The sequence below is a fragment of the Aspergillus uvarum genome, assembly GCF_003184745.1.
Source record: "Aspergillus uvarum CBS 121591 unplaced genomic scaffold BO82scaffold_11, whole genome shotgun sequence".
Classification (NCBI taxonomy): domain Eukaryota; kingdom Fungi; phylum Ascomycota; class Eurotiomycetes; order Eurotiales; family Aspergillaceae; genus Aspergillus; species Aspergillus uvarum.
In genome coordinates this window covers 441001-468668 of record NW_020291308.1, presented here as the reverse complement: position 1 = coordinate 468668, position 27668 = coordinate 441001, and the positions used below count along the sequence as shown (strand labels likewise).

At 53.5% G+C, this 27668-nt stretch overlaps 12 protein-coding genes and 1 non-coding gene across 13 annotated transcripts; 6 read left to right on the top strand and 7 right to left on the bottom strand.

The window, feature by feature from the left end:
• Window positions 1-158: 158 nt before the first annotated feature.
• On the bottom strand, window positions 159-3023 carry BO82DRAFT_276991 (putative PHD finger domain protein; the record flags this gene model as incomplete). The annotated part of the gene is made up of 5 exons (XM_025631166.1): window positions 159-1364; window positions 1413-2255; window positions 2324-2543; window positions 2612-2709; window positions 2853-3023. 5 exons carry the CDS (start codon window positions 3021-3023, stop codon window positions 159-161), a joined length of 2538 nt encoding a protein of 845 aa, XP_025494667.1.
• A 1246-nt stretch (window positions 3024-4269) lies between these two features.
• On the bottom strand, window positions 4270-5638 carry BO82DRAFT_277247 (Rcd1-like cell differentiation family protein; the record flags this gene model as incomplete). Its single annotated transcript, XM_025631177.1, has 4 exons — window positions 4270-4447; window positions 4510-4885; window positions 4955-5110; window positions 5176-5638. The coding sequence occupies 4 exons, from the start codon at window positions 5636-5638 to the stop codon at window positions 4270-4272; spliced, it is 1173 nt and encodes a 390-aa protein (XP_025494666.1).
• Window positions 5639-6768: 1130 nt separating this feature from the next.
• BO82DRAFT_18216 (uncharacterized protein) lies at window positions 6769-8339 on the bottom strand. Its single transcript, XM_025630439.1, has 2 exons — window positions 7073-8339; window positions 6769-7010 (listed from the first exon to the last, which is right to left on the bottom strand). The coding sequence occupies exons 1-2, from the start codon at window positions 8160-8162 to the stop codon at window positions 6934-6936; spliced, it is 1167 nt and encodes a 388-aa protein (XP_025494665.1). The 5' UTR covers window positions 8163-8339; the 3' UTR covers window positions 6769-6933.
• A 1143-nt stretch (window positions 8340-9482) lies between these two features.
• Window positions 9483-10918, bottom strand: BO82DRAFT_352014 (uncharacterized protein). Its single transcript, XM_025634575.1, has 2 exons — window positions 10836-10918; window positions 9483-10749 (listed from the first exon to the last, which is right to left on the bottom strand). The coding sequence occupies exon 2, from the start codon at window positions 10551-10553 to the stop codon at window positions 9768-9770; it is 786 nt and encodes a 261-aa protein (XP_025494664.1). The 5' UTR covers window positions 10554-10749; window positions 10836-10918; the 3' UTR covers window positions 9483-9767.
• Window positions 10919-11298: 380 nt separating this feature from the next.
• BO82DRAFT_352012 (isopenicillin N synthase family dioxygenase) lies at window positions 11299-12854 on the top strand. The gene is made up of 3 exons (XM_025634574.1): window positions 11299-12029; window positions 12119-12557; window positions 12603-12854. The coding sequence occupies exons 1-3, from the start codon at window positions 11667-11669 to the stop codon at window positions 12830-12832; spliced, it is 1032 nt and encodes a 343-aa protein (XP_025494663.1). The 5' UTR covers window positions 11299-11666; the 3' UTR covers window positions 12833-12854.
• A 410-nt stretch (window positions 12855-13264) lies between these two features.
• Window positions 13265-13888, top strand: BO82DRAFT_362585 (putative prefoldin subunit 1; the record flags this gene model as incomplete). Its single annotated transcript, XM_025636862.1, has 3 exons — window positions 13265-13294; window positions 13364-13530; window positions 13723-13888. The coding sequence occupies 3 exons, from the start codon at window positions 13265-13267 to the stop codon at window positions 13886-13888; spliced, it is 363 nt and encodes a 120-aa protein (XP_025494662.1).
• A 469-nt stretch (window positions 13889-14357) lies between these two features.
• Window positions 14358-15293, bottom strand: BO82DRAFT_18197 (uncharacterized protein). The gene is made up of 3 exons (XM_025630437.1): window positions 14947-15293; window positions 14840-14879; window positions 14358-14779 (listed from the first exon to the last, which is right to left on the bottom strand). The coding sequence occupies exons 1-3, from the start codon at window positions 15189-15191 to the stop codon at window positions 14543-14545; spliced, it is 522 nt and encodes a 173-aa protein (XP_025494661.1). The 5' UTR covers window positions 15192-15293; the 3' UTR covers window positions 14358-14542.
• Window positions 15294-16059: 766 nt separating this feature from the next.
• Window positions 16060-16708, top strand: BO82DRAFT_17948 (uncharacterized protein). Its single transcript, XM_025630412.1, has 4 exons — window positions 16060-16347; window positions 16405-16461; window positions 16559-16585; window positions 16651-16708. The coding sequence occupies exons 1-4, from the start codon at window positions 16210-16212 to the stop codon at window positions 16663-16665; spliced, it is 237 nt and encodes a 78-aa protein (XP_025494660.1). The 5' UTR covers window positions 16060-16209; the 3' UTR covers window positions 16666-16708.
• A 1798-nt stretch (window positions 16709-18506) lies between these two features.
• Window positions 18507-21140, top strand: BO82DRAFT_352009 (uncharacterized protein). The gene is made up of 3 exons (XM_025634573.1): window positions 18507-20282; window positions 20340-20405; window positions 20470-21140. The coding sequence occupies exons 1-3, from the start codon at window positions 18909-18911 to the stop codon at window positions 20680-20682; spliced, it is 1653 nt and encodes a 550-aa protein (XP_025494659.1). The 5' UTR covers window positions 18507-18908; the 3' UTR covers window positions 20683-21140.
• BO82DRAFT_18066 (putative mitochondrial carrier protein) lies at window positions 20942-22531 on the bottom strand. The gene is made up of 2 exons (XM_025630422.1): window positions 22328-22531; window positions 20942-22192 (listed from the first exon to the last, which is right to left on the bottom strand). The coding sequence occupies exons 1-2, from the start codon at window positions 22377-22379 to the stop codon at window positions 21171-21173; spliced, it is 1074 nt and encodes a 357-aa protein (XP_025494658.1). The 5' UTR covers window positions 22380-22531; the 3' UTR covers window positions 20942-21170.
• Window positions 22532-23852: 1321 nt separating this feature from the next.
• Window positions 23853-25292, top strand: BO82DRAFT_352007 (ceramidase). Its single transcript, XM_025634572.1, has 4 exons — window positions 23853-23969; window positions 24036-24222; window positions 24290-24806; window positions 24890-25292. The coding sequence occupies exons 1-4, from the start codon at window positions 23874-23876 to the stop codon at window positions 25071-25073; spliced, it is 984 nt and encodes a 327-aa protein (XP_025494657.1). The 5' UTR covers window positions 23853-23873; the 3' UTR covers window positions 25074-25292.
• Window positions 25293-25352: 60 nt separating this feature from the next.
• On the bottom strand, window positions 25353-27101 carry BO82DRAFT_329850 (putative toxin biosynthesis protein). The gene is made up of 4 exons (XM_025633078.1): window positions 26799-27101; window positions 26575-26713; window positions 26386-26494; window positions 25353-26298 (listed from the first exon to the last, which is right to left on the bottom strand). Exons 1-4 carry the CDS (start codon window positions 27006-27008, stop codon window positions 25404-25406), a joined length of 1353 nt encoding a protein of 450 aa, XP_025494656.1. The 5' UTR covers window positions 27009-27101; the 3' UTR covers window positions 25353-25403.
• A 155-nt stretch (window positions 27102-27256) lies between these two features.
• On the top strand, window positions 27257-27367 carry BO82DRAFT_t85. The gene has a single exon. It is a non-coding gene; the product is annotated as a tRNA-Leu (tRNA).
• Window positions 27368-27668: the final 301 nt, after the last annotated feature.

The following is a 27668-nucleotide window of genomic DNA, read 5'->3' as shown; positions in this document are numbered from 1 at the left end:
GGATAAATGGAACATGCCAGGTCTGTTCAAGCGGTCAAGGGAGTCCTATAGTAGTCATAATCAAAGATCCGCGGTAAGGCCAATCGCTTTTGTCCAACCAATGCAAGCACGTAATCAGGCGACGGGATGTAACAAAAAACAATTCCTATTATTGCGCTTCAGTTCGGACCCGACTGAGTAGAGGTGGTGCCAGGCTTGGGCGCGACCGCAGGTGGTCCCAGCGGCGGGATGCGGTTGAGGGAAGGCGACGACATGAGCGACTGCTGGCCGTTCAGTTGCGCCTGTTGTCGCAGGGCATTCTCCCTCTGCCGGCGCTCCTCTTGCTCCGGGGTCATGCACTTGATCGGCGGCGGGATCGGTGCGTCGGGCGAGCTTCTGCCCATCAGCTTGGGGCTGGGCTCGAGTTTCTGAATCGGCGGAAGAACGGGAGCGCCGGCGATGCTGCCCGAGGTCATGGGCCGCGGCGATTGCTTGGTCGGGCTAATCCCTGAGAAGGGCACGCCGTGCGAGCTCTGCGGCGGCGACGACCGACTGCCACCACCACCAGCAGTAGGGGTGGCGATGAAAGACGGTCGGCCATTGCTGAGTGGGGGCAGCTGGACATTGCCTTTGCCCGTGTTGGGGCGTGGAGTCTGATGCTGGCCGTGCGGTGTCCAGGGAGCCATCTGGTCCGATGATGCCACGGGCGGAAAGCCTGCCAGCGGACCAACATCGCGATTGCCTTGGGTCGGCGACATAGAGGGACGGTTCTGGATGGGAGACGGAAGGGTTGGGCTGAGTGCGGAATGAGATGACGATGGGCGCCGTCCAAAGAGGCCACCGCTATTGAAAGCTTCGCGACCGTTAAGCGGCAGGTGCATTGAAGGAAGTTTGGGGGGCAGTTCCTTGGATGCTGGGGTAAAGCCATTCATGCCTTTTGACGGGGAGAATGGAGCCCGAAGGGGACTCAACGGCGCTGCATGCGCAGACGAGGGTCGGCGCTCAGGAGATGCTGGAGGCAAAGAGGGAGGTTGGTCCGAAGTCCGAGAGATCATGTGTGGTAGGGATGGTAGTTGTTTTGAGGGAGACTCAATTGAAGGCATGGCGCCAGTAGGCGGAGCTTGTTTCGTGGCTGGAAGGGGGGATGTTTCCGCGTCCCTGATCTTCTGCTCGCCGTCGGCAGTGCCTGAGGGTGAAGTTGAGGAACCGAGTCGGAATTTCAACGGCGGAATTTTGGGCTTCTTCGCCTCCTCATCGCGCCTCTTGCAGTCATCACAGACAAAATGGAAATCTTCGCGCTCAGCCTCGTGTTTTGGGATACCGAGGCATTTGCTGTGTTGCCACACATTGCACTTTTCGCATGCGACGCTATGAGAGCCATCGTCCTACCTTATATTAGCAGACGCGTCTTATCATCGGCGCTTAAAACTTACCAGGTTCTGACCGTGAACACCGCAGCCCGAGCAATCAAATGTCCACTGATCTTCTTGGGAAAGATCTTCGAGATTCTTCCGATATCTTTCCATCTCAGCCCTGAGATGTCTCTCGGATGCTCTGCTCTCGCCTCGCTCGACCTTCTTGTGCTCTTCCTCAATGCGCTGCAATTCGTTTTCGTGCAGAATGCGCTTGCGCTCGCGATCCTTGGTGCGCTGCTCACGAGTGATGATGCGCGAGCGTCTCTCAGTCTCAAGCTTCTTCAATCTTTCTTCCTCCTTGAGAGCCGCGGCTAGCTCAGTTTCCCGCTTACGCGATGCTTCAAAAGCTTCGCGCTCTTGCCTCTCTTTCTCCGCCTTTCCGGCCAGTCGACTGGACCGCTTGGCGCCTGCAAGCAGCTGCATGTTCGCAAGCTCCTTCTCACGCTTGACCTTTTGTCGCTGATGGGACTCCTCTTCCTTTTCGATAATGGGAAGGACCTGCTCCACAATCCGATCACGAAGAATCTTCTCATCGGGGTCTCTAGTCTTTTGGATCGTCTCCAGGAATTGCTGGTAGTCGGAGAGCGTGATAGCAATGCATTCCCACTGCATATCTGCGAAGGGATCCTTGAAGGCTTCCCCATCCGCAGCACTGTCATTCTCTTCGGACTCTTCCACGGGGTCAGCCCCAGTCACCTTTCTCCGTTTGGATGCTCTGACCGCCCGGGCGCTCTTTCGCCTTGACTTGCTCTTGACCGGCTTGGGTGCTGGGATCGGGGGATCGGTCCGACGATAGAGTCTGTTGTCGTCCAGAATGTAATAGTATCTTCCATCGCGATCATAGCCTATTTCTTCAATGCGCTAGGAACGGAACCCGAAAAGGTGAGCGACTTGAGCATCACGAAATCTTCCCGCAGGGAGGCACCTACCCATTGTGTCTGATCCAACTCGCGCTGTTCCGGCATCTTGTCACGGATGCGGTCAGGGTTCCAGAAAGTCCAAATGGACAGTTGGTGGAGAACGCGAAGCTTTAAGAACACATCGAACTCCAAGAACTTATTGGGTACCTCGTTATAGCCGAAGGGGTTCGTGATATGGGGGGCCTTCGCGTTGTACTGGCGTCGCGTATACTCATCGAAATTGTCGAACCTAAAAGCAAGAAGGGCATTGCGTCAGCAGTAACACACAGGTAAATTGAGTCCGTGACGGGGACGTACGTGAGGCCACGATGCGACGACACCCATTTGAGCAGACAAAGTCCGATCTCCAGGAGTTTTTCTGACGACTCCGGCTTCATACACTCATTTTCCAGGTCCTAAGAGCAAACGCGAAGCGCAAAATGTCAGTTGCTTGCGAAGAAAGCGCGACCGGAGGGAAGGAGGATAGCAACGAGAGCAGGCCGGGCAAAAAAAAAAATAAATGAAGGGAGCCTCAGCCGCACGGATGATGCACCCATACCTCAATTCCAAAATCCTCATCAATCTTCATAGGTTTCCCAAATATGTGGATGTACTGCATGAGATTTGCAAATTCCCAGCAGTTCCGCAGCTTCTGAAGGAGGCCCTGTTCCTCAGGTAGCTGCTCCGGAGCAGCGTCCACCTCGGAGCGGGCGCGCTTTCGCGATACCATGGCGGCGGATCAAGACCATCAAAAGGCGCCGCAGCGCAAGACAAGGTTCCGACGGGAGCGGCGAATCCGCTTCTGCAGTGAGAGGGGAGATTTTGTGATCGGATTGGAACGTAAGTAATGATATGATATGATACGTGGGAGATCACGAGAGTAAATTGCACAGAAGGTGCTCAATGTAACAAGCGGAGGGAGGGCAAGGGCGTGATCTACGGGATGGATGGTAGTAGTACTGAGTAGACACAGGAAATCGTTCGCCAGGGCGGGTGGGCGGGCGTGTGTTCGTTCGGGGCTGGGCAGAAGAGATGAATGAGCTCACTGTTCTCCGTACCGTCTCACTCACTCACCACTTTAGGTACTGCTTGAACCCGGCGCCGGCGCGTCGAGGCCCCCAGTCAGGTGATGTGGTTCCCGTCGATGGGTTTGGTTCGTTTGATAGTGGCGCATCGATAAGCCCTTCATTCCAATATAGGTTCACCCCTCTGCTGTTCAAGGCTGCACTTCTTTCTGTAAATAGTGGATTCTGATATTAACTAAGAATATAGAGGCAGTATGCATGCAATGATAAAGAAAAAAGAAAAAGAAGAAGAGGAAGAAGAAAGAGATTTTCACACAGTAGACAGAAGCAGAACCAGCTTAACCATAACACAACAGAAAGTAAAGAAGGAGGAAAATGAAAACAACAACAACAACAACTAAATCTTGGTATCTCGCTCAAAGAGGGTCTATCTCACTCAGATGGAGGATGTGGAAAGGGGATCATAGAGGACAAGCAAAATGCACAAAGACAAATAGCGCCATCCGTATCCACGCCACCGCACAGCCAAACCATTGTGACCGAAATGGAAAAGAAGTGTTCAACACTGGGGGCAATGGAAAAGAAAAACAGGAGGGAAAATGAAGTTATGACAGAATCACAGCAGGCCCAGAACAGAAAAGCCCAGGCAATGCGAATAGAAAACAGCAAACCCTTTAATAATAATGGACGAAGCAACCCCAAGCGCAAGCGGTGGTCCCCTACCTAGTTTTCTTCTTTTTCCTTCCCCTCTTAATCGCCTTCATCTCCATCCTCTTCCGGTGGTTATTTTGTATCTCAATCTTATATTTTCATCTCGTCAATGCATTGCCATACCACGTAGTTTGCGCCTTGTAATCCATGTTTCGCCTAGAGCCGGTCCCATGCATGTCGTAAGGTTGTCAAATATACCAAGTAATAAATCAAAAGAGAAAAAGATGCTTTTGAGACTTTTTACATGGCAACACCCGGTGCGCCGTCGGAGACATTATCTGAGAGGTTGATGAGAAGCTGCGCCAGGCAACGCTTGGTGGCAGCGTCATCGCGGAGGACGGAGGAGAAGGTCGCATCTCGCAACGGTTCGGGAAGACACTGTCGCAGAGCTTCCCGCGCTCTGCTGTTGTCGCTCAAACTGTTCAACCGTCAGCACGTGTGATCCATGCGGGGCGGGGTATGACGGAGAAGTAGGCTTACCGAAGGAAACAGCGTACGACATGTTTGAGAAGTCGAACAGTCTGTTGCTCCACAAGTTGAGTAACCATATTACTTAGGACAGTCCCCACGGCGTAGAATCTCTCGTAGGTCGCGCAGATGTACGCCAGTCCGATATCATCGAGGAGAATTTTTTGCACGATGAAAATTGCGACCGTCTTGCTCAGCTCGGAGCCTGTCTCCATGATGCGAAGGCAGAGGGGGATGATTTCGGTGGTGAGAAGGAAGTTGATAACATCAGACGAGTCATTCTTGACCAAGGCTCCGATCACTCCGAGCGAGGTGAGACGAAGGTACTCGAAAGGGCGCGACTTGGACGTCGTGTTGAGAAATGGGTATAGAAAAAGGGGAATGTGCGCTATGCGAGCGAGAGCGATCATATGTCAGAAGTGCCTTATGGCTATGTGATTTTCAAAGGGCCACGTACCGTTCAGAAATAGAGTGCGGGTCTCGTTGTGGGAAGCCACACACTGAAGCAAAGCCAGCGCATTGCAAACTCGATTCGAGGCGGCGGCAGTGAGCTGAGAAGGGTTCAACAGCGGATATACAGAGATGATTTCTTGAAGAAGTGCAGTCATGACTCCTAGACGTCCGGATCATGTTAGTTGCCACCCAAATTGGTGAAGCCGACCAGCATCGAGACCATACCGAAAGAATGCCAAATCACCAGCGCGAGCTCCGGAACCTGCTCTCTCTTCTTGCTGAGCTCCATGAGAGCCGCCTCTCTGCGACTCGGATCCAGGAGTTCTGCGACCCAGATGAAGACCTTGCGGTTCTCATCGCTGATCCCACCATCCATCACCGACACGGCACCCGACAAAGCACCATCCCCACCTAACCCTCCAGCACCAGCTCCCTGGGAAGAGTTACCAGCACCGGCATTTCCTGCCATAGCGATACGGGTGTAATGTTGTTGTTGAGCGGCGGCGGCGGCGGCAGCGGCCGCCTGAACTTGGGCATGCTGTTGGGCGACCAAAGAATGCTGCTGTTGCTGAGCCTGGTGCGGGTGGGCTTGGTGGTGTTGCTGCTGCTGATGTTGCAGCCACGAGGGATCAGCCTGCGGGTACTGATGCTGATGAGAAAAAACGTGCTGGGTCTGCGTTTGAAGCATGACGGGGTTGGCGAAGACTCGGAGCACGACGGGGACTCGTAATCCTCAGGAGGGAGGAGGGAAGACCTTGGAACAGCCCTGGGCGGATAAAAACCGAACTAAGACAGGGAATATCGAGGGGAGGGTTCAGAGTGTGTTAAGAAGCCAAGCTCGAGATTGTACTCATGGATATAGGCTATGTACACTGGACGTGTGTATGTAATCGTGGGTGGGGGGGTGTGGTGTTTGAGGGGCGAAGTTGATCTGAATGTCGGGGTGGTGAGGAGGACGGAGCGTGGAATTAATGAATGAATGAATTGGAATGGACTTCCAGTTGGGACTTGAACTTGAGACTACGGGAGGCGGGGAGGCACTGGTTCCGCCCGGGCAGTTTGTGCCGTGCTTACTACTACTACTAGTTACTACGGAGTACTAACTAAGGAGGAGTAACTTAGTCACTTCGTAACTTAGTAGTAGGAGGAGGAAGCCCTCCGTGGGAGTTTCGCCTGGACTCTTTTCTTGGAACAACTCCCCGAGTCCCAGATCTGAGACGTGTCAATGATCGCCCTCCTTCAGACAATGTGATACATACTTTGCTTTTTTCTTTCTTTCTTTTTTTCTCAGACCAGAGACCGGAGTACTTGAGTCAAACCCCATGTCATTTTCCTCCCAGCCCCGTCTTCGGACCGTTGATAGGCGCCTTGCAGGTTACACCGTGAGAAATGCGCACGAGTTGATCTGGCAGGTGCATGATTATCTTTGTCGCCAACTCGGAATTCAGGCAACAGATACGATCGGAAGCAAGTACATTCATACTCTTAGACTCGATGCAGCCTATGCATGTGGCCACCTTATTTGCCGGCCTCAGAGGGAATAGTACTACTGTTCACCGGTACATGCCGGCAAAATTCAAGATACCAAGAACAGCATCTTTCCGATCTACTGTTTGCTCATATTTTTTCCACCGTCTTCAAAGCGAACTTTGATCAGAGTCTGTCATGATTTTCATATATCTCATATTTACATCTGCCTTCCCAGGTCTGGCATCAATTGGGAAAATAAACATGGCGATCATCCGAAACATTAGCACATCGCAGGGGTTCGCATAATAACATGACAACATAAGGCATCATCATACATGGAAAGTCCTTCAGTGAGGAAACCGAAGAAAACGTCATAATACACACGCCGGGAACCTGATAGAGCGCCGATTCATGCAAGCAGCTTGTGAGAATAAGCAAGAAAGAGAAAAGAAAGGGGTCCATTGTGACCAGTAAATCGTTACCAAAGTTCGTCGAGTTCGTTCCGTCAATTCATCATCTTCGTGAGCGCGTACGAGATCGTCTGGAGCGTCTTGTCTCTCGCGTGCGCCGGTCTTCAGTGATCTCGCTGCCTAAAAAGTACTGAGTTAGCATTCCAAATGACATCGTTCCCGCAAGAATGCGCAGCGCTTACCATCGTTGGTGTAATAATCGGAGTAGTAGTAATAACTACTTGGGTATGTGGAATCCGTCTTCTCATCGTCGTCGCGGTGGTCTCTGCTTCTCTTCAATCCCAGACACAGTGCAAGCGCGCCCAATATAATTCCAACGGTAGCCAGCCCATTCCAGGAAGACTTCTTCTTCTCGCCCGCAGTCGATGCTGCAGCTGCAGGCCGGCTTCCGAACCAGGTCCGTCCTTCAGGCCGAGCGGCCCCATGCGCATGCGAATGACGATGGTAACGCTCTTCGACGTAGGTCGTCTCCTTTCTCCTTCTACGACCGCAGCCCAGACAAGCGAAGAGAGAGTCCAGAATACCACGGCAGCACAGGCAAGCGCATAGTAGCAGCAACAGAATGACGCCGGCAATTGTTCCGATGACGATGCCTGCAATTGCACCGCCACTCAATCCACCACTTGAAGCTTTCATTCCGATCACCGTTGAGCCAGCCGTGTTAACAGGAGCAATAAAGCCCTGAGTGGTTGTTATCGAGGCTGTGTGTGTGGCTGTCGATAGAGTTGTGCCTCGGACGGCCGGTGTGGCGGTCCCCGTGGCCCAAATGGATGTACTTCCCAAGATGCACTGATTGCTGTAGCAGACGTACGCAGGGCCGCAGCAGTCACTACCGCAGATAGTCTCCCCGACGCTGGCATCGCAGCTGGAGCCGGACGAAGTTGCCGAGATGTAGCTGCTCCACGTGGAAGTGAACGTAGCAGTCTCCGTCTCGGTCCGGACATAGGTTGTGGTATAGTACTCCCAGCTGCCGCTGCCGCCAGCACTTACGCACTCGGCTTGGCCATTGCTGTTGGTACTACATGACTCGCTAGAGCTGCAGCAGAGCTGGCTATAGTAGCCGCAGGGATTTGCGCAGCGCTTCTCTAGGACCGTGCCATTGGCATAATCAGGCTCTTCGGACTCCAAGATCGTCGCAATTGCGGTTGGGTTTGTAGTCGCAGTCGCCGTCGCCGTCGCAGGCGCAGTGGCCGGTGAGATCGCCGTCACGGGCTGAAGGTCTAGTAACGGGAGTATAGAAATGGCCGACTGCAGTATGCGGGACATATGCATGGCGAAGAGAGAACGTCTGATTAGCGATGACAGCCACGAGGGGGCGTATACTGGGGCTCTGGAATGTTTTCTGGATTCCGATCGCTCTGAGCGATGTCCAGGATTCAGGCTTATCACAACACCCGTGTCAACGGCCCCGTAGTATGGGAGCCGAGCTTCATGCAACTGACAAAAGCATACAGTAAACAAAGCCAAGCAATGGACTGGAATGCAAGACTGTCAATGGTGTGGATATCGATAAACGAGAGAATGTCTCCGCGAAATCAAGAATGAGCAAAGAGATAGAGAGATAAAGAAGGCGGCGGGGAGGGGAGAGAGAGAGAGTAAACTGAACCAGACCGAGGAAGAGCTGTTCATGCAGTCGAGTTTCCGACGTCTTCCTTCCTGTCTTTTGATCCCAGCCTCCGTGCCGTCGTCTCCCCAACCACCGCATTTTATGCGACAAGCAACCACCAATCACTGCCAACCCGCAATGAAGGAGCGAAGGAGTCATGATTGTCAGTCAACTTCCGCTGCATAGATTAAAAATGGAAATTCGGGAGGCTGGGAGAACCCACTCAGTGCACACTTTGTTGCCCCTCCGGCGTGCACTGGTCAATTGTTCCCACTGCCCCTCCCGTCTAGTCTACTTTTTCACCCACTGCTTGCTTTCTTCCCCTCTTTGCTTGAGGAGGTTCCTGACAGCGTCATCATCCTCTTGCACCAGTCACCCTCATGCTGGGCAAAAAATATACGCAAACTAAGGAATTTAGCCTGCAAAACAATGTTTGGGCTCCACCACTCTAGAGGATTTTTCCGTGACGAGACTGATAGTCGGTCTGGCCATGGTCTTCCCTGATTTGATGCCCGGGTGGACGTTCTGTCAGGTACTGACTGCATGTCTTCAACCACACCGTCACAAATCAGGTATTCAGGCATGGATACTTACCACCGCACCACCACCGCACCACCACCTCTTACGTGTCGTCCGAGGCCAATGCAATTCCTTACTTGGGCAGTGATTTTGGCGTATGAGTGATGCAGTAAGCTACCCTGGATCTGACCTATGATCTGACCTACAGTCTATACACGGACCCAGTTTGTACCTATGTTCCGCTCATCACCGGTCTAGAAAGCCCTATTTATAACAATGCGTTGGTGAAGCGGTGTGTGTGTGGCACCCACCCCGTATTGCGCACATCAGACCAGTATGGATCTCGTTGTCGTGTTGCCCACTTTAGACCCAGAGCCGGTTCGAACTAGAATCGTGCCCGGGCTATGCTTCTCTTGAAAGATAAAGCACTTCATCTTGTGTGTGCATTGATGCTATCTCATTGTCATTTCTTATATACAAGATTCTCCGCGAATACATCACAGTCATGTTAGCCTAAAAACTTCCAAACATAGCACATCGTCGTCAAATCATTTCATAAGCCAGATCCCACCGAAGATCCAGGGCCATATATAAGCGTCAAAAGCTCCGAAGACTGCCAAGAGTTTCGAAACCGGTCATCAATTGTCATCCCATTCGCATCCCAACCAATTCAGTCATGAAAATTGCCAGCAAGCATATATATCCATATTCCGTACGTATCGACATGAAGCCCGACTCCTCGTAGAGCAACCTCACATGAACATTCCAGCCACTCCGATGAACATGCCGAAGAGAAGGTCCTCAAGGCTGGAAGTGCGTTTGGGTCCTGTCGCTCGGTTCTCGTAAACGCCGGTGGTGTATGCCGCGCAGTATCCAATGTTCAGGCCATGGCAAGCCTCCAGACTGAGACTAGAGCATGTCGACATAGCTGCTGAGACGCCTGCCCGAGTCGTCCCCGAACCGCCGTCTACGGCAACCGTCACTGCATACCCCCCGCCGAGCTGTGACAGACAGCCGGTATACTCGCTCTGGCATAAGGAATAGTAGGATGTGCAGACCTGGGCATTGGAGAACGAGGTCGGGATGACGACGAATGGGTAGGCGGCTGCGAGAGTTGAGCCCGTGAGGGTGACACTGGTCGGCCCGGCGGTGGTTTGCGTAGCGCTGGCTGTCTGAGGGAATCGGAAGCTGCTGGTAGAATCTCCGACCACGACTACTCCGGTCCCCGTCGCAGATAGCGTCCCCGTGCAACTAGCTCCGGTCGGGCAGCAGGCGATATTGTTGGCATCGTCACGAGTACAGATGGTATTGTCCTTGCAGCAGATATCGGAGTGACCCAGCTTGGAACAACCGTCATAACCAGATGGACAGTTGCCGTCCCGCTTTCTTAGAATCTGTAGCACCTCGAATGCGCTGCGTCGAGACTCGGCAACTTGAGGCTGCGAGAATGGCAGTGTCTCGATTGAGGGTGCCGCTGTCTCTAATGATAAAGCCGTCGAGGCGAGGAATGCGACCGAGATCCACCCGAAAAGCTTCATTCTTGAGGGCTAGGGCTATTGTGCGCCCGCCAAATTGTGTCAGAAATGGGTATGTAGCGTGGAGTGATGACTGTGAGTCGATGCTCACAATGGCTGCCGTTTCTGTCGAGTTGCGATCAGTGTAGGTACCTTCGACTTTGATCCGATGCGATAGTTGCAGAGCAATCAACAAACTTCTCGAAGCGGCCGAGGCAATCTATAGATAAGGGAGAGATTAGCTATCGCAGCGATGGGGTTAATAGAAAATTATGAACTCAACCAGACTTGCAAAAGAAGACTCACAGGGTGACTGACTGAAAGTAAAACCTCCCTTCCAGCCTATGAATTGGAGCAATCAAGTCTGCAGCGGATCAGGGTGGGTGATGGGAAGCTGGCGCTGCATCTTCCGGCCGTTCAGGCAGCGCCGTCTCCACTAGAGACTAGAGTTCCCCTGCCACAGCAACGGACCGGCGCCCGCGGTGGTTTCTAACCCGGGCCTCCTGCCGCCCATGCTGGAATAATAATGGAGCCCGCTTGTTTCCTATTTTTGGCCAAGTGAATCATCCTACGGAGTACGGGACGGTATGGTCAAGAAACGCCCCGGGTGTCCGCCGGTGGCCCCTTCGCTCCCTTGGCTATCCTTGATGTGGTCCTGTGGATAAAAGTCTGCTCCATAAACAACGATCAATTGATAGGCAGGGTCCTGGTGATGTCATTCCTATGATCCTAACCTACTATGACTACCTACCGAGCATACTCCGTCCCATACCTACCTACCTCCAACTCCTCCCACATCCTAAACCACACGAAGCGATACACAGAAATCGGTTGCTGTACGCTGCCTGCTGACTTCAACCACACCAGACTTATTTGCTCGCTTGTATTACCAATCTAGCGTGTCAATTCAAGAGTTGTGATCGTACAGGTCGAGGAACATGGTCATGCATGTGATTGGAGGAAGGCTTGCTGATTCATATGTGAGATGAACACGACGCAGCCTACCTTCCTTCCAGGAGCGCTCCATTCACCTGCGCACCGTACTCCCTGTCACTCATGCTCAAACTGGTACATTGTTAAAGATACCCACACTGCTAACGAGCAGAAATAAAAAAAACCCCTCTAGCTTGGACCAGCATGTCAACCAGCGAACCTACTCCCATGACAATCCCCATCGTGGATTTCAAAGCATGGTTCAACACTGAGGATGAAGCCGCCCGCCGACGGGTTGCACAAGAGCTTGTGGAAGCATGTCAGCGAGTCGGCTTCGTTTACATCATCAATCACTCTCTGTCCGAGCATCTTCTTGACTCGACGTTTGACTGGATGAGACGCTTGTTCGAGCTGCCGAGGGACATTAAAATGCAAGCACCTCATCCTGAGGGGTGGGCAGTGCATCGAGGGTACTCCTGGCCGGGCTTGGAGAAAGTTTCTCAAACCATCAGCACTGGGGAAGATGAAGAGACACGGCAGAAGCTGAGAGAAGTGCCAGATGTCAAGGTGTGTCTGATGGTTCACCGTATCGACCCTGCATAGCCGCTTGAAGCATTCCTAGGATGTTATGTCTTAATGACGTTGGACTTTTGTAGGAGATCTATGATATCGGAAGTGAAGAAAACACTGCACAGCCAAACCAGTGGATACCCGACGAGGCACTGGCGGGCTTTCGCAGCTTCATGAATCAGTTTTACTGGGATTGTAACGGGGTGGGCATCGAGATTCTCCGCGCTCTTGCCCTTGGCTTGAACCTGGACGACGAGAATCACTTGGCCAAAAAGCACTCAGGCCATAACAATCAGTTGCGACTTCTACACTATCTACCAGTCCCAGCGAATGATCTTGAAAAAGATCTGATAGCTCGGTGTCCTGCACACACCGACTGGAGCTCAATCACAATGCTTTTCCAGGATGATTGCGGTGGCTTAGAGGTGGAAGACATCTCTCGGCCGGGCAACTTTCTCCCTGCTGCTCCTGTCAAGAATGCAATCGTCATGAATGTTGGAGATCTCTTGCAGCGATGGAGTAATGGTTGGTATCTTTCTCTTGAAGTGTTGACTATGCTGACTGGTACAGACCGTCTTCGGTCTACTAATCACCGGGTCAGACTCCCGCAGTTGTCTGATCGTTTTGAGGGCAGTAATCGTATGACGCGCGAACGCTTTTCCATTCCGTACTTCATGGCTCCAGACCCTGATTCGGTCATCGAGTGCATTCCCTCGTGCATGAGTGAGGATGAGCCGGCCAAGTATGAGCCGATCACTCAAGCGGGCTACAATCAGATGCGGGCATCGATGATGTATTAGGTTCGATTCAATTTGAAACAACATTGAGCTCAAATCATCCAACATGGTTCATTTTCGAGAAGTAGAAGATAACGAACTAAGTACTCCAAGCTACTAGCCCTGAACCCTACCTCAGGTCCTTAAAAGAGTAATCGGCCTTCACCGCCTTCACCCATGACCAATCAGAAGCGGGAGACGTCCCCGCCGACAGCAACAGCTTAAGTTTGGAGGCCTGTAATCAATCATTTACGGAGTACTATCACGAGCGACACTCCTAATACCGACGTCCGACTTTTGAGGCGACGACAACATCCTTCCAACTTCTCGAGCCAAATATTCTATTTTCCACGTCTACAAACGCTCGAATTGCCCCTCTCGAAGGAGCGAACATCAGGACCGACGCGATCTACCCCTCCCACCTTCAACCCCTCCAACCCGATACCAACCATCATAATGTCCATCCCCAACGAAGCTCTGCAGAAGGTCAGTCACGAGTCCCAAGTTTCAACCCACAATCCTCCATAACAACACATTAAATTAACATCTTGACAGATCCTGCAAGAAATCGAGGCCCAGGCCATCAGCTCCCAACAGCAATTGGGCATTACCAAGGCTCAGATCACCACCAAACAGCGTGACATCCGCATGCTCGAGCTCACATCCAAAGAGATCGGAGACCTACCCAAAGAGACGCGTGTGTATGAGGGCGTTGGGAAGATGTAAGTCTCTCATCCCACTGATCCCATGCATGTTTCCCGACATTCAGGGAGGCGGTTGGTTTACGATTTGCCTACGGGGACATCCACCGCCTTCGCTTCTCCCTGACTGTTCTATAACCATCCCGAAACTCTCCCCTGGCAATTTAGTACCCACATGATGCAATGGCTAACCATCTGGATTATCGCAAACAGGTTCGTCGCAGTCCCCATCCCCACCATCGACAGGCGGATATCCAGCGAGAGCAACGAGCTCAAATCCGAGATCACGGGATTGGAGAAGAAGCTACATTACTTGGAGATGACGCATAAGAATAGTCGGGAGAATCTGGAGCAAATCTTGAAGGCCGGCCGCGCTTGAGCTGCTGCTTGTCTATATTTCATCAGAACAAACTTGGGCGCTATGGTGTCTTTCGTCTTCTTTCTTCTTGTGGATATTTGTCTAACTATTATACCTTTTTCGGCCAAGGTGGTTTGTCTGTGTGAGAGCAGGTCTGCGATGTACATGATGGAGGGACTTCGAGGAGACTTTGGGAGGGCAAAGAACTGTCAATTCCGTTTATCCTCATGGGCGGAAACCAGGCCATCCGGGAGGTGGTACGGATCAGAGGAATCGATCAAGTAGGTAGGAGTCGATGCCGGTGGGATGGTTCTGTTTGCCTGCGCATAGGATGATAACACCCCGATCACGACACCCAAGACCAGGGACGCGGCTGGAGCGGCAACCCTCATCCTTGCTGGGACACAGCGTGTGTATGTCTCAGGCCATGCATATCCGAGGAGAAGCATTGGGAGATCGGAAGGATAACAGCAGCTACGGCATCCTCTCACCTCACTCGCTGGGCTTGCTTGCTGCTTTGCTTGCTGATTGCTCGACCATTCGAGACGGAAGTGCTCAATCCGCCATCTCTTCTCCATTCGGACCATCGCCTATCAGTGTGGATGGCTCTGTACCCATGTCGTCGTTCCAATCTCAGGCTCTTTTAAATATAATAGGTCGGTATAACACGACGGTTTATGCGTTCAGGATGCATACATGTACCCTGGAACTTACTTGGCTCAGGCCACCAGTAGCAAGCAGCGTTCTAGACGTTTTCGAGGGCACGCACCTGTCGGACATGTAACATGCACCCTTGTATCGAGGGTGAACATTGATATACCTCGTAAGCAACCGAGATGGGAAGATCAATATGTCAACACGATGTCTTATCTCCTCATCGGTCGCGTGAATATGCATCGTGGGAAAAAGCACCTTCTTGTGTAAGCAATGATGAGTGACTGTTAGCTCGGGTGGATTTGTTCAGGGTTATACAAGATGTTGGATTCCATGATCATGGCTGATCTGTGTCGCTCTTTAGTGCGGCGATCAGACAATTGTCCTTGGTGGGGTGTAGCAGTGTCCTGACCGGTTACTCTTACTTGACTTCGAAGCAAACGATACCGCTCACGTTCATGCGCACGCTCAGCTCCATGAACCCGAGGAGCCATATCGATCTTTGGGCCCTGCGACACTCGCAACGACTATAGCAAATCAACCCAATAACAACATGAATCAGATCGGTGAAAGCTCGCTCCTCTTCGATCCAGGTACGAATCATGGAATACAAGGTGATACAGAAGTACAACCAGGAAGCGAGGTGACACGAGCTGTCTCTGCTATTCATAGCTTCCAAAAGCAAAGAAAGAAAGAAAGAAAAAAAAAAAAACCACCAAAGAGACAGATAGTATGACGATCGCCCGTTCAGCTACGGCAATAAGTCTCGATCCTGGGGAATCCAACAGCCATTTCGTCGTCATATGTCTTAGAATTGCACGACTGAGAGAGAGCACAACCACAACTCCGCCATCCTTATCTTGCTCAGCCTCAAGGCCATAGCCCTCAAGGATGATGCTTGGTCGGAAGCTCTGCGACACCCTCTGGATGAAACCCTGGCCCACAACTTCCATCTGAGTTCAGCCAGTCGACTGTAGCATGGCACGTACACAGTACATAGCAGCACATGGCGATTAGTGCACTGATCCTTGTGCAAATCTACTTTCAGGCTACAAAAAACGCCACTAGACATCCTGCTTCCAGAACAGACGCTCTTGCCGTCGACACAATCTCGGCGATGATAGAATCACTTTCAACGCCCTCCTGAAGTTTTGCGAAGTTGCGGGGCAAAGAACCCAAAAAAAGGGAAAAATGACGTGTAAATCATTTCCTTTTCTCCGCCACTCCAACAACATGACCCAGCCTCCTCCCCCCCCCCCCCCCCCCCCCCCCCGGGGGATTTCCTTGCATCCTGCATGATGATGGAGACGAAGGGACCCTCTCTCTCTCCTCCGCGGATCGACTAGCATACGTACCGGACTTCTCAGCCTTGGAGAAACAAGAATAGGTAAAAGCCTATCGATTTGTTAGGTTTTAGCCGATCCAGACCAAGATTGCCTGACAGGCCGGCATCATAGCTGCAGACCCTCAGCACTCTGGGAACAGCCAGGACGCCTGAAGACGGGTTGGAAGAAAGGGTATAAATAGGCTCTGATTCTCAGTTTGCTGCAAGGAGAGATTTACTTGTAAGCAGCAAGACAGTTGTTCCCTTCACGTCCGATTCTCTAACCAAGTCTATTGATCTACCTCGGGTCTACTGTATCAGCGCTGACAGCCTCTCAGACCCCAACAATCCTTAATCAAGCACCATGCAACTCTCTCTGTATATTCTTGCTGCCCTAAGCCTGGGGACTACAACGACTCTGGCGGCTCCGTTCCCAGGGACAGAAGTCAGTGCGCAGAGTGCTTCCACATATCATTGGCACGGTTGTGGCTCAGTCGGCAGTGTATGTTCATTCTCTCGAATCCATGGGGGAATTCCTTTACTAAAGGTCGATGAACAGTGCTATAGCGATGGCGACTGCCAGGTTGACGAGAACTGCCTGAGCATGGCTCAAAATGTGCGTGCAGAAGACCCTGCGCTTCGTTTTTCTGGCAGTAAAATCACTAAACAGACTCACTCTAATGTAGGAGACCAGTCATATCCACTGCGGACAGGAGAACCATCCCACTGCATGCTGGGCTGTAAGTGCCATCATCGTCTTTCATTTCTTGGGTCCTCTGCTGATCAATTTCCCTTCTGTTGTTAGGAGTGGTTTGAGTGAACCGAAAATTGGGACCGTTTACGCCAAGGATCAGATTGATGGATTTAATGCAACGGGTGGATTTAATATGGACCTATGGATGCCCTTAATAATGACGATGATAATGGAAAAGTCTACTTGTTTCTCTTCTTCTTGTCCTTTTTTCATGGCTCTGGAATGGCAGCCTGCAGGGCAATCTCAGCATCCACGTTTTCCCATACGAAAGCCCACACATAGCATGTGTCCGTGCTGATAGCATGACATGACATGACAACCGATTTTCGCATTCGTCCTGATGACGTCGCACAGTCACTTGTTGATGTACTCGTAGAGGAGTCAAGCCTTTTGAACCCGAGATCGCGGCCGCAGGCCAATCTAAGAACACCATCTGATTGATAGATGCTGATTTGGGCCGCCAAGCGAAGCTCCTCCTCCTCCTCCTCCTCCTCCCTTCCACAACCACACTGCTACGTACTGTACAGTGTTTCCGTACATTCCGAACGATCTTCGCGATGGGAATGGATGCCAGACAAACACCGACGAGGGATGGCAAGATCAGGCAGCTCCCCCCCCAAGTATCCAGATCCCGGACCGCTCATTCGTGACAGAACCCGATTCAGGGTGGCGGTGGCCATACCTTAGGTGAGTACTTGCTGGCAGTCTATGTATTCCCAATTCTTGCCTGCTCTATACCTCTGCTTTAGGTGGTTCGTATCGGATGCGTTGGGGAACTAAATGCCTTCGGGTTTTGAATCGTTGATCGACAAGGGACTAGCTTAAGATATTGGAGAAAGGATGAGGCGGTGGCTATTGGTGTTGGGGGCCAAAGATGTAAGTACAGAGTAGTAAATTGGGACTGTGGCTCAGTCATCTTGGAACGGGGCCTGGTCTCGCAGTGCACACACATGCTCCGTGACCGCAACTCAAGGCAGCCCGGTCAGGTGTCAAGTGTCTGCGACCGTGAGCTTCACTAGTAGAATAAGACGGGAGTCACGCTGGATCGGATAATCATCATTGGTAGGGAGGGTCAGAAGATGTACATGTACAGCTCAGTTGAGGACTGTACAGAATGTGGTGTGTTACCCGCTTCCATTCAATACTCCACTCTCGGGCAGGACCAACTCACTCTTTCTCACAGTGACTGCTCTGGGCTGCACACAGCCTGGACTGGGTCCATCAGGTACCAGCGGAGTCCACTCTTTAGTTGCGCGTACCACTCGACCCTTTGGACTGTGCCCCTCTTTTTTTTGTTTTGGCTTTCTCTGGTCTCCAGCCCCCAGGGTCCCTTTTTCTTTGCTCGCCCATGGATACTGCAGCGGTTGATCCCGTCCCTCTACCCTTGGGTAAGAATATTGTCAACATCCTTTCAGTAAGTAGGGTTGTTCTTCTCTGGTCTCCGTGATCTATCACTAAAGGATAATGTACTAGAATCTTCGGATGCTGCACTGACTGGAAGTGACCAGAATAAGCTACTGGAAGGACATCCCCCCCATTTGAAGCCATCTGCTCGACGGTAGACCTGCGTGGAGTATGTAGTCTTTTTTGGAGAGGCTCTTAGTTTTCACAGATCAGCCCTACCAATGTAAGGTGGTGTAGTATCGACAGACAGATAGACAATACAATCTTCAAGACCGTATCTCTCTTCTTTTTTTTCCTGGTCTGGTTTCCGGCCTATAGTAGGTGAAAACAACTTCGCCAGGCAGAACCGACGATGACAGGTTCGGTTGCCAGATGATCAATCAGCTCGGCCCAATGATGCCAATCATTCCCCCACTTCAGCTGAACAAGACAGTTTTTTAAGGCACGAGGGAAGGCTTTGCACCTGCTCGTTTCTTTTCTTGTTTTTCTCACTCCTTCTGTTGCGGTGCCTCTCGTCTTGTCTCTTTTTCTTCTTCCCTCTGCTTCGTTTCCCATCAGTCCCTGGGTTTATGGTTGAAGCTGGTGGTTGTTATTGTTGGCGCCGTCTCTTGCTCACCCCGCCCACTCCCATCTTTATCATCACCGCTGCTATCACTACGCACTACTACTGCCGTTCTCCTCCCAGCCTCCTCAGCCCCGTCGACGTCACTGCCTGCCAACCAGGCATCCCACCCCCTCCTCACTTCTCTTCCCCTCTTCCCCTCTTCCCCCACCATTCAACGGTCTGACTCCATCCCAATCCAAACACCACACAATCACAACAAGTGAATATAACTTGTGAGCAAAATATATTGCCAAAGAAGAGACGCAGAAGAAGAGAAACACACTCTCCTCGTTCTCGCAACATGGGTTCCCGTCGACGTCACACCCTCCTCACCGATTCCGAATCGGATTTCTCAGAATCGGATATCTCGATGATCGAGTACCCCGGCCGCAAGGTGAGCCATCGTCACCGCTCCGTCTCGCGGCACCGGCACTTCAGCCCGGAGTACAGCAGCAGCAACGCCTACCTCAGTCCCGTCCTACACAGCGACGCACAGCATCAGCAGCATCTCCACCGGTCCGCCTCGACGGGCGCCCGCCGCCGGCCCGACCGCCACCACCGCGACCACAGCCAGGCCCCCGTGGCCGTCTTCGTCGACGTCAACAACCACAACGACACCAAGTCGGACAACAAGACCGACACGAAGACCGACGCCAAGACCGACTCCCGCAACAAGAGCGCCACCAAGCAACGCAAGGCCGAGCACCGCCTCAACAACAACTATAACATCAACGACTACGACGACTCCGAGGATGAGACGAACCTGCGCGCCCACCGCCGCCGGCCGCGCTCCAGCACCGCCAGCATCTCCCGCGAGGCGTCCCCGCGCGCCCCCGGCGTCGGGGTCGGGGCGCCGCAGATGATCCCCGCGGGCCGCGACCGGGACTTCGATCTCGTCATCGACCAGCGGCTGCTGGAGCGGAACGACGCCCGCCAGGACCTGGAGCTGTTCCGCCAGCAGCAGGAGATCGAGCGGCTGGAGCGCGAGCTGGCCCGCCACCGCGAGGTCCGCGAGCACCAGCAGGAGTACCGCCCGCACCACGAGGTGCGCATGCTCAAGGAGGAGGAGGACTGGTACGAGGACGAGATCAGCGAGCGGCTGCGCCGGCTGGAGCGCTTCGAGAAGAAGCAGCGCATGGAGGAGGAGCAGCGCCAGGTCGAGCACCGCTACAAGCTGATCAAGTTCGAGGAGGCCCAGCGCCAGGCCGCCGAGCAGGAGGAGCTCAACCGTAAGATGCGCCAGAAGCGCCTCGAGGACCTGCAGCGCAAGATCGACGAGGAGGAGGAGCGCGAGCGCATCAAGAAGGAGATCCGCGACGAGGAGGCCCGCCGCATCCTCGCCGAGCAGGAGCGCACCCGCAAGGAGGCCGCCATGAAGCAGGCCGCCATCGACGAGTGGAAGCTGAACGAGGAACGGCGAATGATTGCGGAACGCGAGGAGAAGAAGCGCCGTGATCACGAATTCAAGGAGAGATTGAGACTCGAGTTCGGCTACAATGAGCACGAGATTGAGGAGATCCTCCGAAAGAAGGAGAAGAAGGAGAAGAAAGAGGAGAAAAAGGAAGAAAAGAAGGAGGAGAAGAAAGAAGAGAAGAAGGAAGAGAAGAAAGAGGAGAAGAAGGAGAAGGAGAAGCTCCCGGAGCCTGAGCCACACCAGCGCACCACCTGGATTAAGGTATTCCTCCTCTTTCAAGTAGAATAAGCGACGATAAAGCTGACTGACTGGCTATAGGTTCACCGCAAGCATCTACTCCCTGATACGCTAATCGCCTACCGCCTTCCATGGGACTGGGACGATGTACGTTAGCCCTGACGCCCACATATATTATAACAATACTAACTAAATCTCTCTTCCATCACAGCTCGACAGCAACTACATCATCATCAAGCAATGGATCTCCGAAGACTTTCAGGAAGAGCTCTTCGCCCACACGCGGCGCTTGCGCGAGGGCAAGCTCGTCACCCAAACCTCCAGCACCCTCACCGAACTCAAAGTCAACGACAAGAAGAAGAGTGACAAGATGTACCTTGTGAGGAAAAAGAACCCCGGTGGCCGGGCCTGGATTCTTACCTGATCGATCGATCGAGCATACGAAGCCACACATTTAACCTGATAGAACAAAAACACACCCGCCGCCGCCGCCCCGTTGAAATTCTTGAAATTATGATACCATGATCTGTCTTAACGTCTGTCACGAAATTCGGTATCATCCAGCCGCCCCTTTTCTTTCTTGTTTGTCAACTCTCTTTTGCTTTTGGGAAATCTCTTGTCAAGCAAGTCCGTGGTACAGATCCAGTTGAAGAGGTGCATGATGCTATCTATGTCAAGTCCAATATTTTCTTGATTTCCATTTTGTCCTGAGTTGGGATTTTGAATGCCTTTTTTTTTCCCTTTCCTGGTCTTCCAAAGCTGAACATATGATATGATACATTTGCATGGGGTGCGGCGAGTGAGTGAGTTGCCGAGCCCTTTCATCTATATAATTCGTAACAAGTAAAGAGATTCCGTGGATGAATGAAGAGGAGAGACCTCCCTGCCGAAGTGTTGTTTTTGTGATGGTAATCATGAGCGCGATTCTCCCTGCGCGGCCCACTGCACCTCAGCGCGCAGGATGAGCTCCTCGTACACCGTCCAGGCGAGCGCGGAGCTGAGGGCCTTCCTCGTGATGCGCAGCCCCAGCCCGCCGAACAAGCTCCGCACCCCGTCCTCGCGGACCATCAGCCTCGCCGCCCGCATCATATTGCCGTACCGGCCCGGCATAAGCTGCAGGCGCGTCTTGACCGCATCGAAGGGGTTCGTTATCGCCGTGGCCAGACCCGCGGCCAACCCGCCGGACACAAAATTAATGGACGACGAGGACGGCGACCGCAGCGGCTGCTGCTGCTGTTGCTGTTGCTGTTGCCCGTCGTGTCCCTCCGCCACAGCGGCGGCCGCGGCGGCGCGACTACTCGCCAGCGCAGCCAGATGCCGCTTCAGCTGCTCGTAGAACAGCACGTAGAGGCCGGCGTAGGGGGCGTCGCGGGCGGCGGTGGCGCCGAAGCCGCTGAACAGGCCGCGCACGCCCTCGGCGCGCACGATGTCGCGGCCCGCGCTGAGCAGGCTGCGGTAGGCGTAGAAGTCTGACTCGTAGCGGACTTTCAGGACGGTCACGGGCATCATGACGAAGCCCGCGGCGACGCGGGCGGCGGCACCGGTGGCGAGGTTGGCGGAGTTGGAGAGCTTGGGGAGCGCGGAGGAGGAGGAGGACGTGGAGGACGTGATGCTATTTATGGGGGTGGGGGTGCTGCTGCTGGGGCTGGCAAGGACGAGGGGCATCTGGGTTTGGGCCAGCCCTTGGCGCAGCGCGTTCAGGCTGGTGAAGTACAGCGCCGAGCCGAAGCCCGTTCGCAGGGCTGAGGGGAGGGTGCCGCGCCATAGGCCGCGGATCGGGTGCGGGGAGGAGAGGATTGCTTGCAGGGTCGGGAGGAGGGAGGCGCTTTGGGATTGCTGTACGCGGGTCTTGAGGAGGTCGGCGGGTTGGAGGAGGATGGAGGAGGTCAGGCCGGAGCAGAGGCCGGCGGCGAAGTGGAAGGTTGTTTTGGAGGCTGGGGGTGCGCGGATGAGTTAGTGGGTGGGGAGTCATTTGCTGATGTGCTTGGAGGTAGGCAGTTAGGGGGAGAGGAGCAGAAGGGTGAGGGTGGTGCAAGGGCTTGGTTGGTATACAGAGGGCGCAGACTCACGCGTGGAGGTTGTTTTCACCTGCGTCACCGCGTAGGTGGCATTGTTCGACATGTCTATGGATGGCGCCCTCAGGTCAATCCTAGGGAGGGCCTTCGATGCGGTGGATGGATGTTCGGTGGAATTGGTATCACAGGCCTCAGTTCATTGGGAACAAGAGGAAGGAGAGAGTTCTGGGTGTGAATCGATGAAGAATTCCAAGGGTCCTAGACAAGCCGCATCAAAGCGGTCACATTCACGTTGAGGGAGGCAATGCCAACATCTCAATTTATGAATGATACAGAGGGAGAGAGAAGAGAGAAGAGAGAAGAGAGATAGGGCGATGGACGTTCGCCTGAAGGAAGTCAGGCACAAAGTTTCAACAGTACAAAATGAAATCCAACAGGAAAAAGGAAAGACGGTGTAGAATAATGGATGGATGGATGGGAAGAATTGCACGTTCACAGAGAAGGGCCTCGGACGGACATTTTGGACCCATCCAATTTTCCTGAAGCGGCCAAAAGCGGATCCGCTGGTCGGAGCGAGTGAAGTCATCAGTCACTACAGAAAAGCAGGCTGATTGGCGGATCCGCCACTTTTGGAATACTCTCACGTCTCCGTGCTTTTCCACCGGTTCTTCCGGGGTGTCCCGCGCAAGGGATGGATCATGGATCGCAAATGCAGCTTAAGCTTATTATCTTTTCCAGATTGACGATTGACAGACAAGAAGGGCCTGAGATTATCACCACGGACTAGTCAATGGACTAGTCAATAGACTTGTACTTATGCTCAGTGCGAGACTACTCATATGTTGCACCAGTTCCGGCCAGGGCGTAGACCTCGTGTTGTACAGTACTCCGTCCCAGTCAGTACCTTAAGCTCAGGTCTCACTCACAAAATCTACGCCTCTCCTTTACCTAGCATCCAGCCACCAAAGCTTCTTTTGAGCAGAGCTAGACGCTTGTCCTGGATACTCTAGACAATCCGTACAATTGAGCGATCTGACATGCCTCGAGCACTGGACAGATGGCAACCTTGACTGGAGATTGTCTCCCCAGGAACATGTGCCGCGGGAGAAGGGCTGAACGCAGAAGAATGCTGCCCTATCCTCGATGGAAAACACTCACGATTGCTGGAGTGGGCATCATGGCCACCGTGGACTCCATAAACCGACCATTTATCAGACCTGTCCAATCGGCAGGTAATGAAAGCAGCCCGACAGTCTGACTGGGCCGGGCGCAGATCAACTGTGGTTGTCGATCGACGTCACGGGTCTGGTCTGAGAGGGAGAGGGAGAGGGAGACTGTGTGGAAACTGGAGACTGCACGGCACTGCACTGCACTGCACTGGGACTTTCCAAGGCAACTCCAATCTGTCAACCCCGGCTTTCACTTTTCACTACCCTTTTTTTCTCTCTCTCTTTTTAACCCAATTCTCCATAACTGTCATGCTCTTCTGCCTATAACCCAGATTCTCTACACAGTCTCGTCGCGTTTGAGAGCTTATCGCAGCCCCTCTTCCCTGCGGAGAGCCTCCCCCCCCCCCCCCCCCCCTCCTTCTCCTTCCATCATGTCTCGATGGGCTTTCCTTCCGAACATTCCGTATCCGCCCTCGAGGCCGGGATACTGGAGCCCCGTCACATCCACCTTGAATTGGTGTGAAGAGGTCCGTCGCCATGATCGGGTCGCCTCTCTGAGGAGTATATGCAGTGCTAACATGTCTCTTGCATAGGATTACTATGCTACGATTTACTCCGCCGAGATCGTCAACACCCTGACAAACCTCCTGTTCATGTGGCTCGGGATCAAGGGCATCCGCAGCTGTCGGCGCAACGGACATGACAGGATCTTCGAAGTCGCCTACTACGGCTACCTCGTGGTCGGAACAGGCAGTTTCCTTTTCCACGCCACGCTGAAATGCAAGCCACGTCCCTCAACCCCACGTCCATACATCCTGAGCGCTGACCGGGTTTCCTCTCCGCACAGATCCCATGCAGCTGGTGGACGAGCTGTCCATGATCTACACCACCTGTCTGATGTGCTATGCCTCCTTCTCCTACTCCAGACCCACGCCCTTCCGCATCTTCTTGGCCTTCCTCCTGGCCGGCCTGGCGATCTTCATCACCCTCTACTACCACTACCTCCAGGACCCCGTCTTCCACCAGAACGCCTACGCTCTCCTGACCACGGTCGTCGTCCTACGCAGCATGTACACCATGGAGGTGACCCTGCGCCCGCGATGGCGCCACTCCACCGAGGCGGACCGGCTCGCGCGCGAGCGACAGGGCTTGGCCGTCCCGACCAAGGAACACCAGCATTACGAGAACGTCAGGGATACGAAGACCCTCAAGACCATGTGGTTCATGGTGGCGTACGGCCTCAGCATGTTCTTGGGCGGATTCGGGATCTGGGGCTTAGACAACGTCTTCTGTTCGAAGATCCGCGGATGGCGCCGGGAAGTGGGTCTGCCTTGGGGGATCCTTCTTGAAGGCCATGGATGGTGGTATGTTTCTTTTTGATTCTTGGCGCGTTCGCGCCCGATGATCTCGAATTGGACGCCAGAATGCTGACTTGGATCTTGTTTAGGCACTTGATGACGGGGTTCGGTGCTTATCTGTACATCATCTGGGGCATCTGGCTCCGTCATTGCCTGAACGGTCGCCAGGAGGAGTATCATCTGTGGTGGCCTCACGTTTGGAATTTTCCTGAGGTCATCCGCACGAGCGACAAGGGTAAGAGTGAGAATGACGCGGCGAAGAAGTCGAACTAGATCGGGTATATCCTATTTTTTTTTTATTATTTTATTGCTTTAGATCAGCCGCTTAGGAGTGTGATTTGAGCACTGGGAAATGAGCGCTTCGGTTTCTGTGGTCTTGAGCTAAGAGAACTGCGCTGCGGGCTGGGGCCGTGCTCATTGCCGTCGTCTCGGCCACGCTCTTGGGAACTTATACTACTTATAGAAGTGAAATGAACCACATCCAGTTGCTAGGCAGGACATCAATCCATGTTTCTGATGCAAACAACCTACTGTACATATACAGTATATAATCTCTAGCGCGCAACATAACTCAATCATCTATAGACACAAACCCAACGTCCCCTACAATTTCGACTCGGGAGCCGCCTTCTTGGGCCTCTCCGCCCTGGGAACATGCTCCTTCCACCGAGGATCGATCGTGACCTTCTCGATCTTCGATTTCTTCCGCCACTGCTCCCGGAAGGCCTCCTCCTCGGCGCGCCACCGCATCAACTCGCCGCCGAGCCACTCACTGGCCGCCTCGGCGCACTGCCCCGGCGCCTCCTGGGCCAGCAAGTGCCCAAAGTCTTTGAGGTAGACATCCCGCACCCGCCCCGCCGCCACCCCGCCGCTCCCGCCGAGCCCCGTCCCCGTCGCCCGCAGCTTATCCTCCATCATCTCCGGCAGACACATATCCGACTTGCCCGCAAAGATGTAGCAGACGCTCGGCCGGAGGTGCGGCAGCATGGCGAACACCCGCGCCGGCTCCGGGCGGTAGAACGGCCACGAGCCCCGATGCTCCGGGTTGAGGTCCGGGTGCGTCGTCCGGTCGACGGGGACTTTCCGGCCGGGCGGTCCGTCGTAGTTGGGCCGCGAGAACGTGAAGACTTCCTGGTGGAGGGTGGTTTTGAGGGTGACGGGGTGGTTTGCGTTATCGTCGTCGTCGTTATCGTCATTCTTCTGGGGAAGTGGGTGGATCGCGGTGGGCAGCTCGCGCAGACCGTGCTCGATCCAGCGCGCGAGCACACGCGGGTCCCACGCTTGGTAGAAGGGGCTGCGCTGGAAGCCCGCCGCCGCGGCGGTGCGCGAGGGCCACACCTCGCGCCGGTAGGTGGAGAGCTGTGTGGTTTTGGCGATCGTCTCGCGCTGGTGGTGCGCCATTTCGAGGTGGTCGAGTTGCGTGGATTCGCGCTGGATGACTGGGTCGAGAAGGATGAGGGAGTGGATGAGGCGCGGGTGCATGAGGCATAGTTGGGTTCTTTGGGTTGTTTTTGGTGCATGGGTTAGTGGGCGGGGGGCGCCAGTGGATGCTGTTGAATTGGGGGGGGGGGGGGGGTGTGCTTACAGGTGTGCGCCGCCCATGCTATGACCTACGCCTACGATGGGTCGTGGTATCTCCTTGCGCTTGACGTTGAGGAGGTGCAGGAGATCGCGGGGGTGGTCGAACCAGCTTGCTGTTTGTGCGCGCACGCATGTTGGTCAGTGGCTGTTGTGGCTGTTGTGGCTGTTGGTTGCAACGTTGGGAAGCACGTACGGTCATTTCCGAGAAGGTCTTCGTTCAGCACACTGCTCTGGCCCTGGTGGGCTACATCTGCCATCCAGATGCTCCGGATCCGGAATCCGTTGGCTTTGGAGCGTGCGTATATCTCCTCCCACAGGGGTTCGTAGAGTTCCTGGCAATGACGGGTCAGCTGGTTTGTCCTGTTGTCGGTGCGCAGGGACGCTGTGTGACAGCGGGAGTCAATTCCGCGGCGGTACCTTGGGGAAGCCATTGGCATGTGCAGCAAGGATTGTGACGTCTCCCGGCTGGGGATTGGGGTTGTCCAGTGGGATGTACTGTTTTACTGCAAGGTTGAGAATGTCCTCTTGCTCGTGAGCGGTGGCCGCGGGATACTCTCGTATATGTTGGCATTCGATCGTGTGCTCGACTATCCGAAAGGGGCTGAATGTTGTCGGTGATGAGGACATGTTGGTGGTTATTTTCTATGGGGATTTATGCGTGGGCGAAGGGTATGGAGAGGTTATGCATATATATTACTTCAATCGGTGCCTCGGGGCGTGGGGAAGGGAAGCTATTTCCCCAGATCGGAGTGGTGAACTGCCGGGGGTGAGGACGAGCCGAGGTTGATGTGTAGAATGCCGCTGGATGAGAGTGCTAGACTTTCTAAGGTTCTTGGCTGATAACGTCAAGTGATGAATCAGTTATCACATCACAAGGCAAGATGGCCGAGTTGGTCTAAGGCGTCAGGTTAAGGTTACCTTAGCATTCAGCTTCACAGCTTCCTGATCATCGTTTGATGGCGTGGGTTCGAATCCCACTCTTGTCATATCTTTTTGGTCTTTCTCCGTCGTTGATCCATATCATTTATTTTTGTCCTGTCCCAGTTTTTGGTATTTCTATATGTTCGTCTTTTATTGGGACTGCCTTGATGGTGGTGGACTTGATTGTTTTTAGAAGTTGTTGCTCGGGGCAGGTTCAGTGCAGAATATATTCCAAGTTACTGTGTCCATATGGTATGGGCATGGCAGCCAGTTTCCGGATGCTGCCGTCTCACCCCCCTTTCATTACCGCTGCAGTTGGATCCATGATCATGACCGATTCTGGGAACGTATCCTCAGCAACAAGCA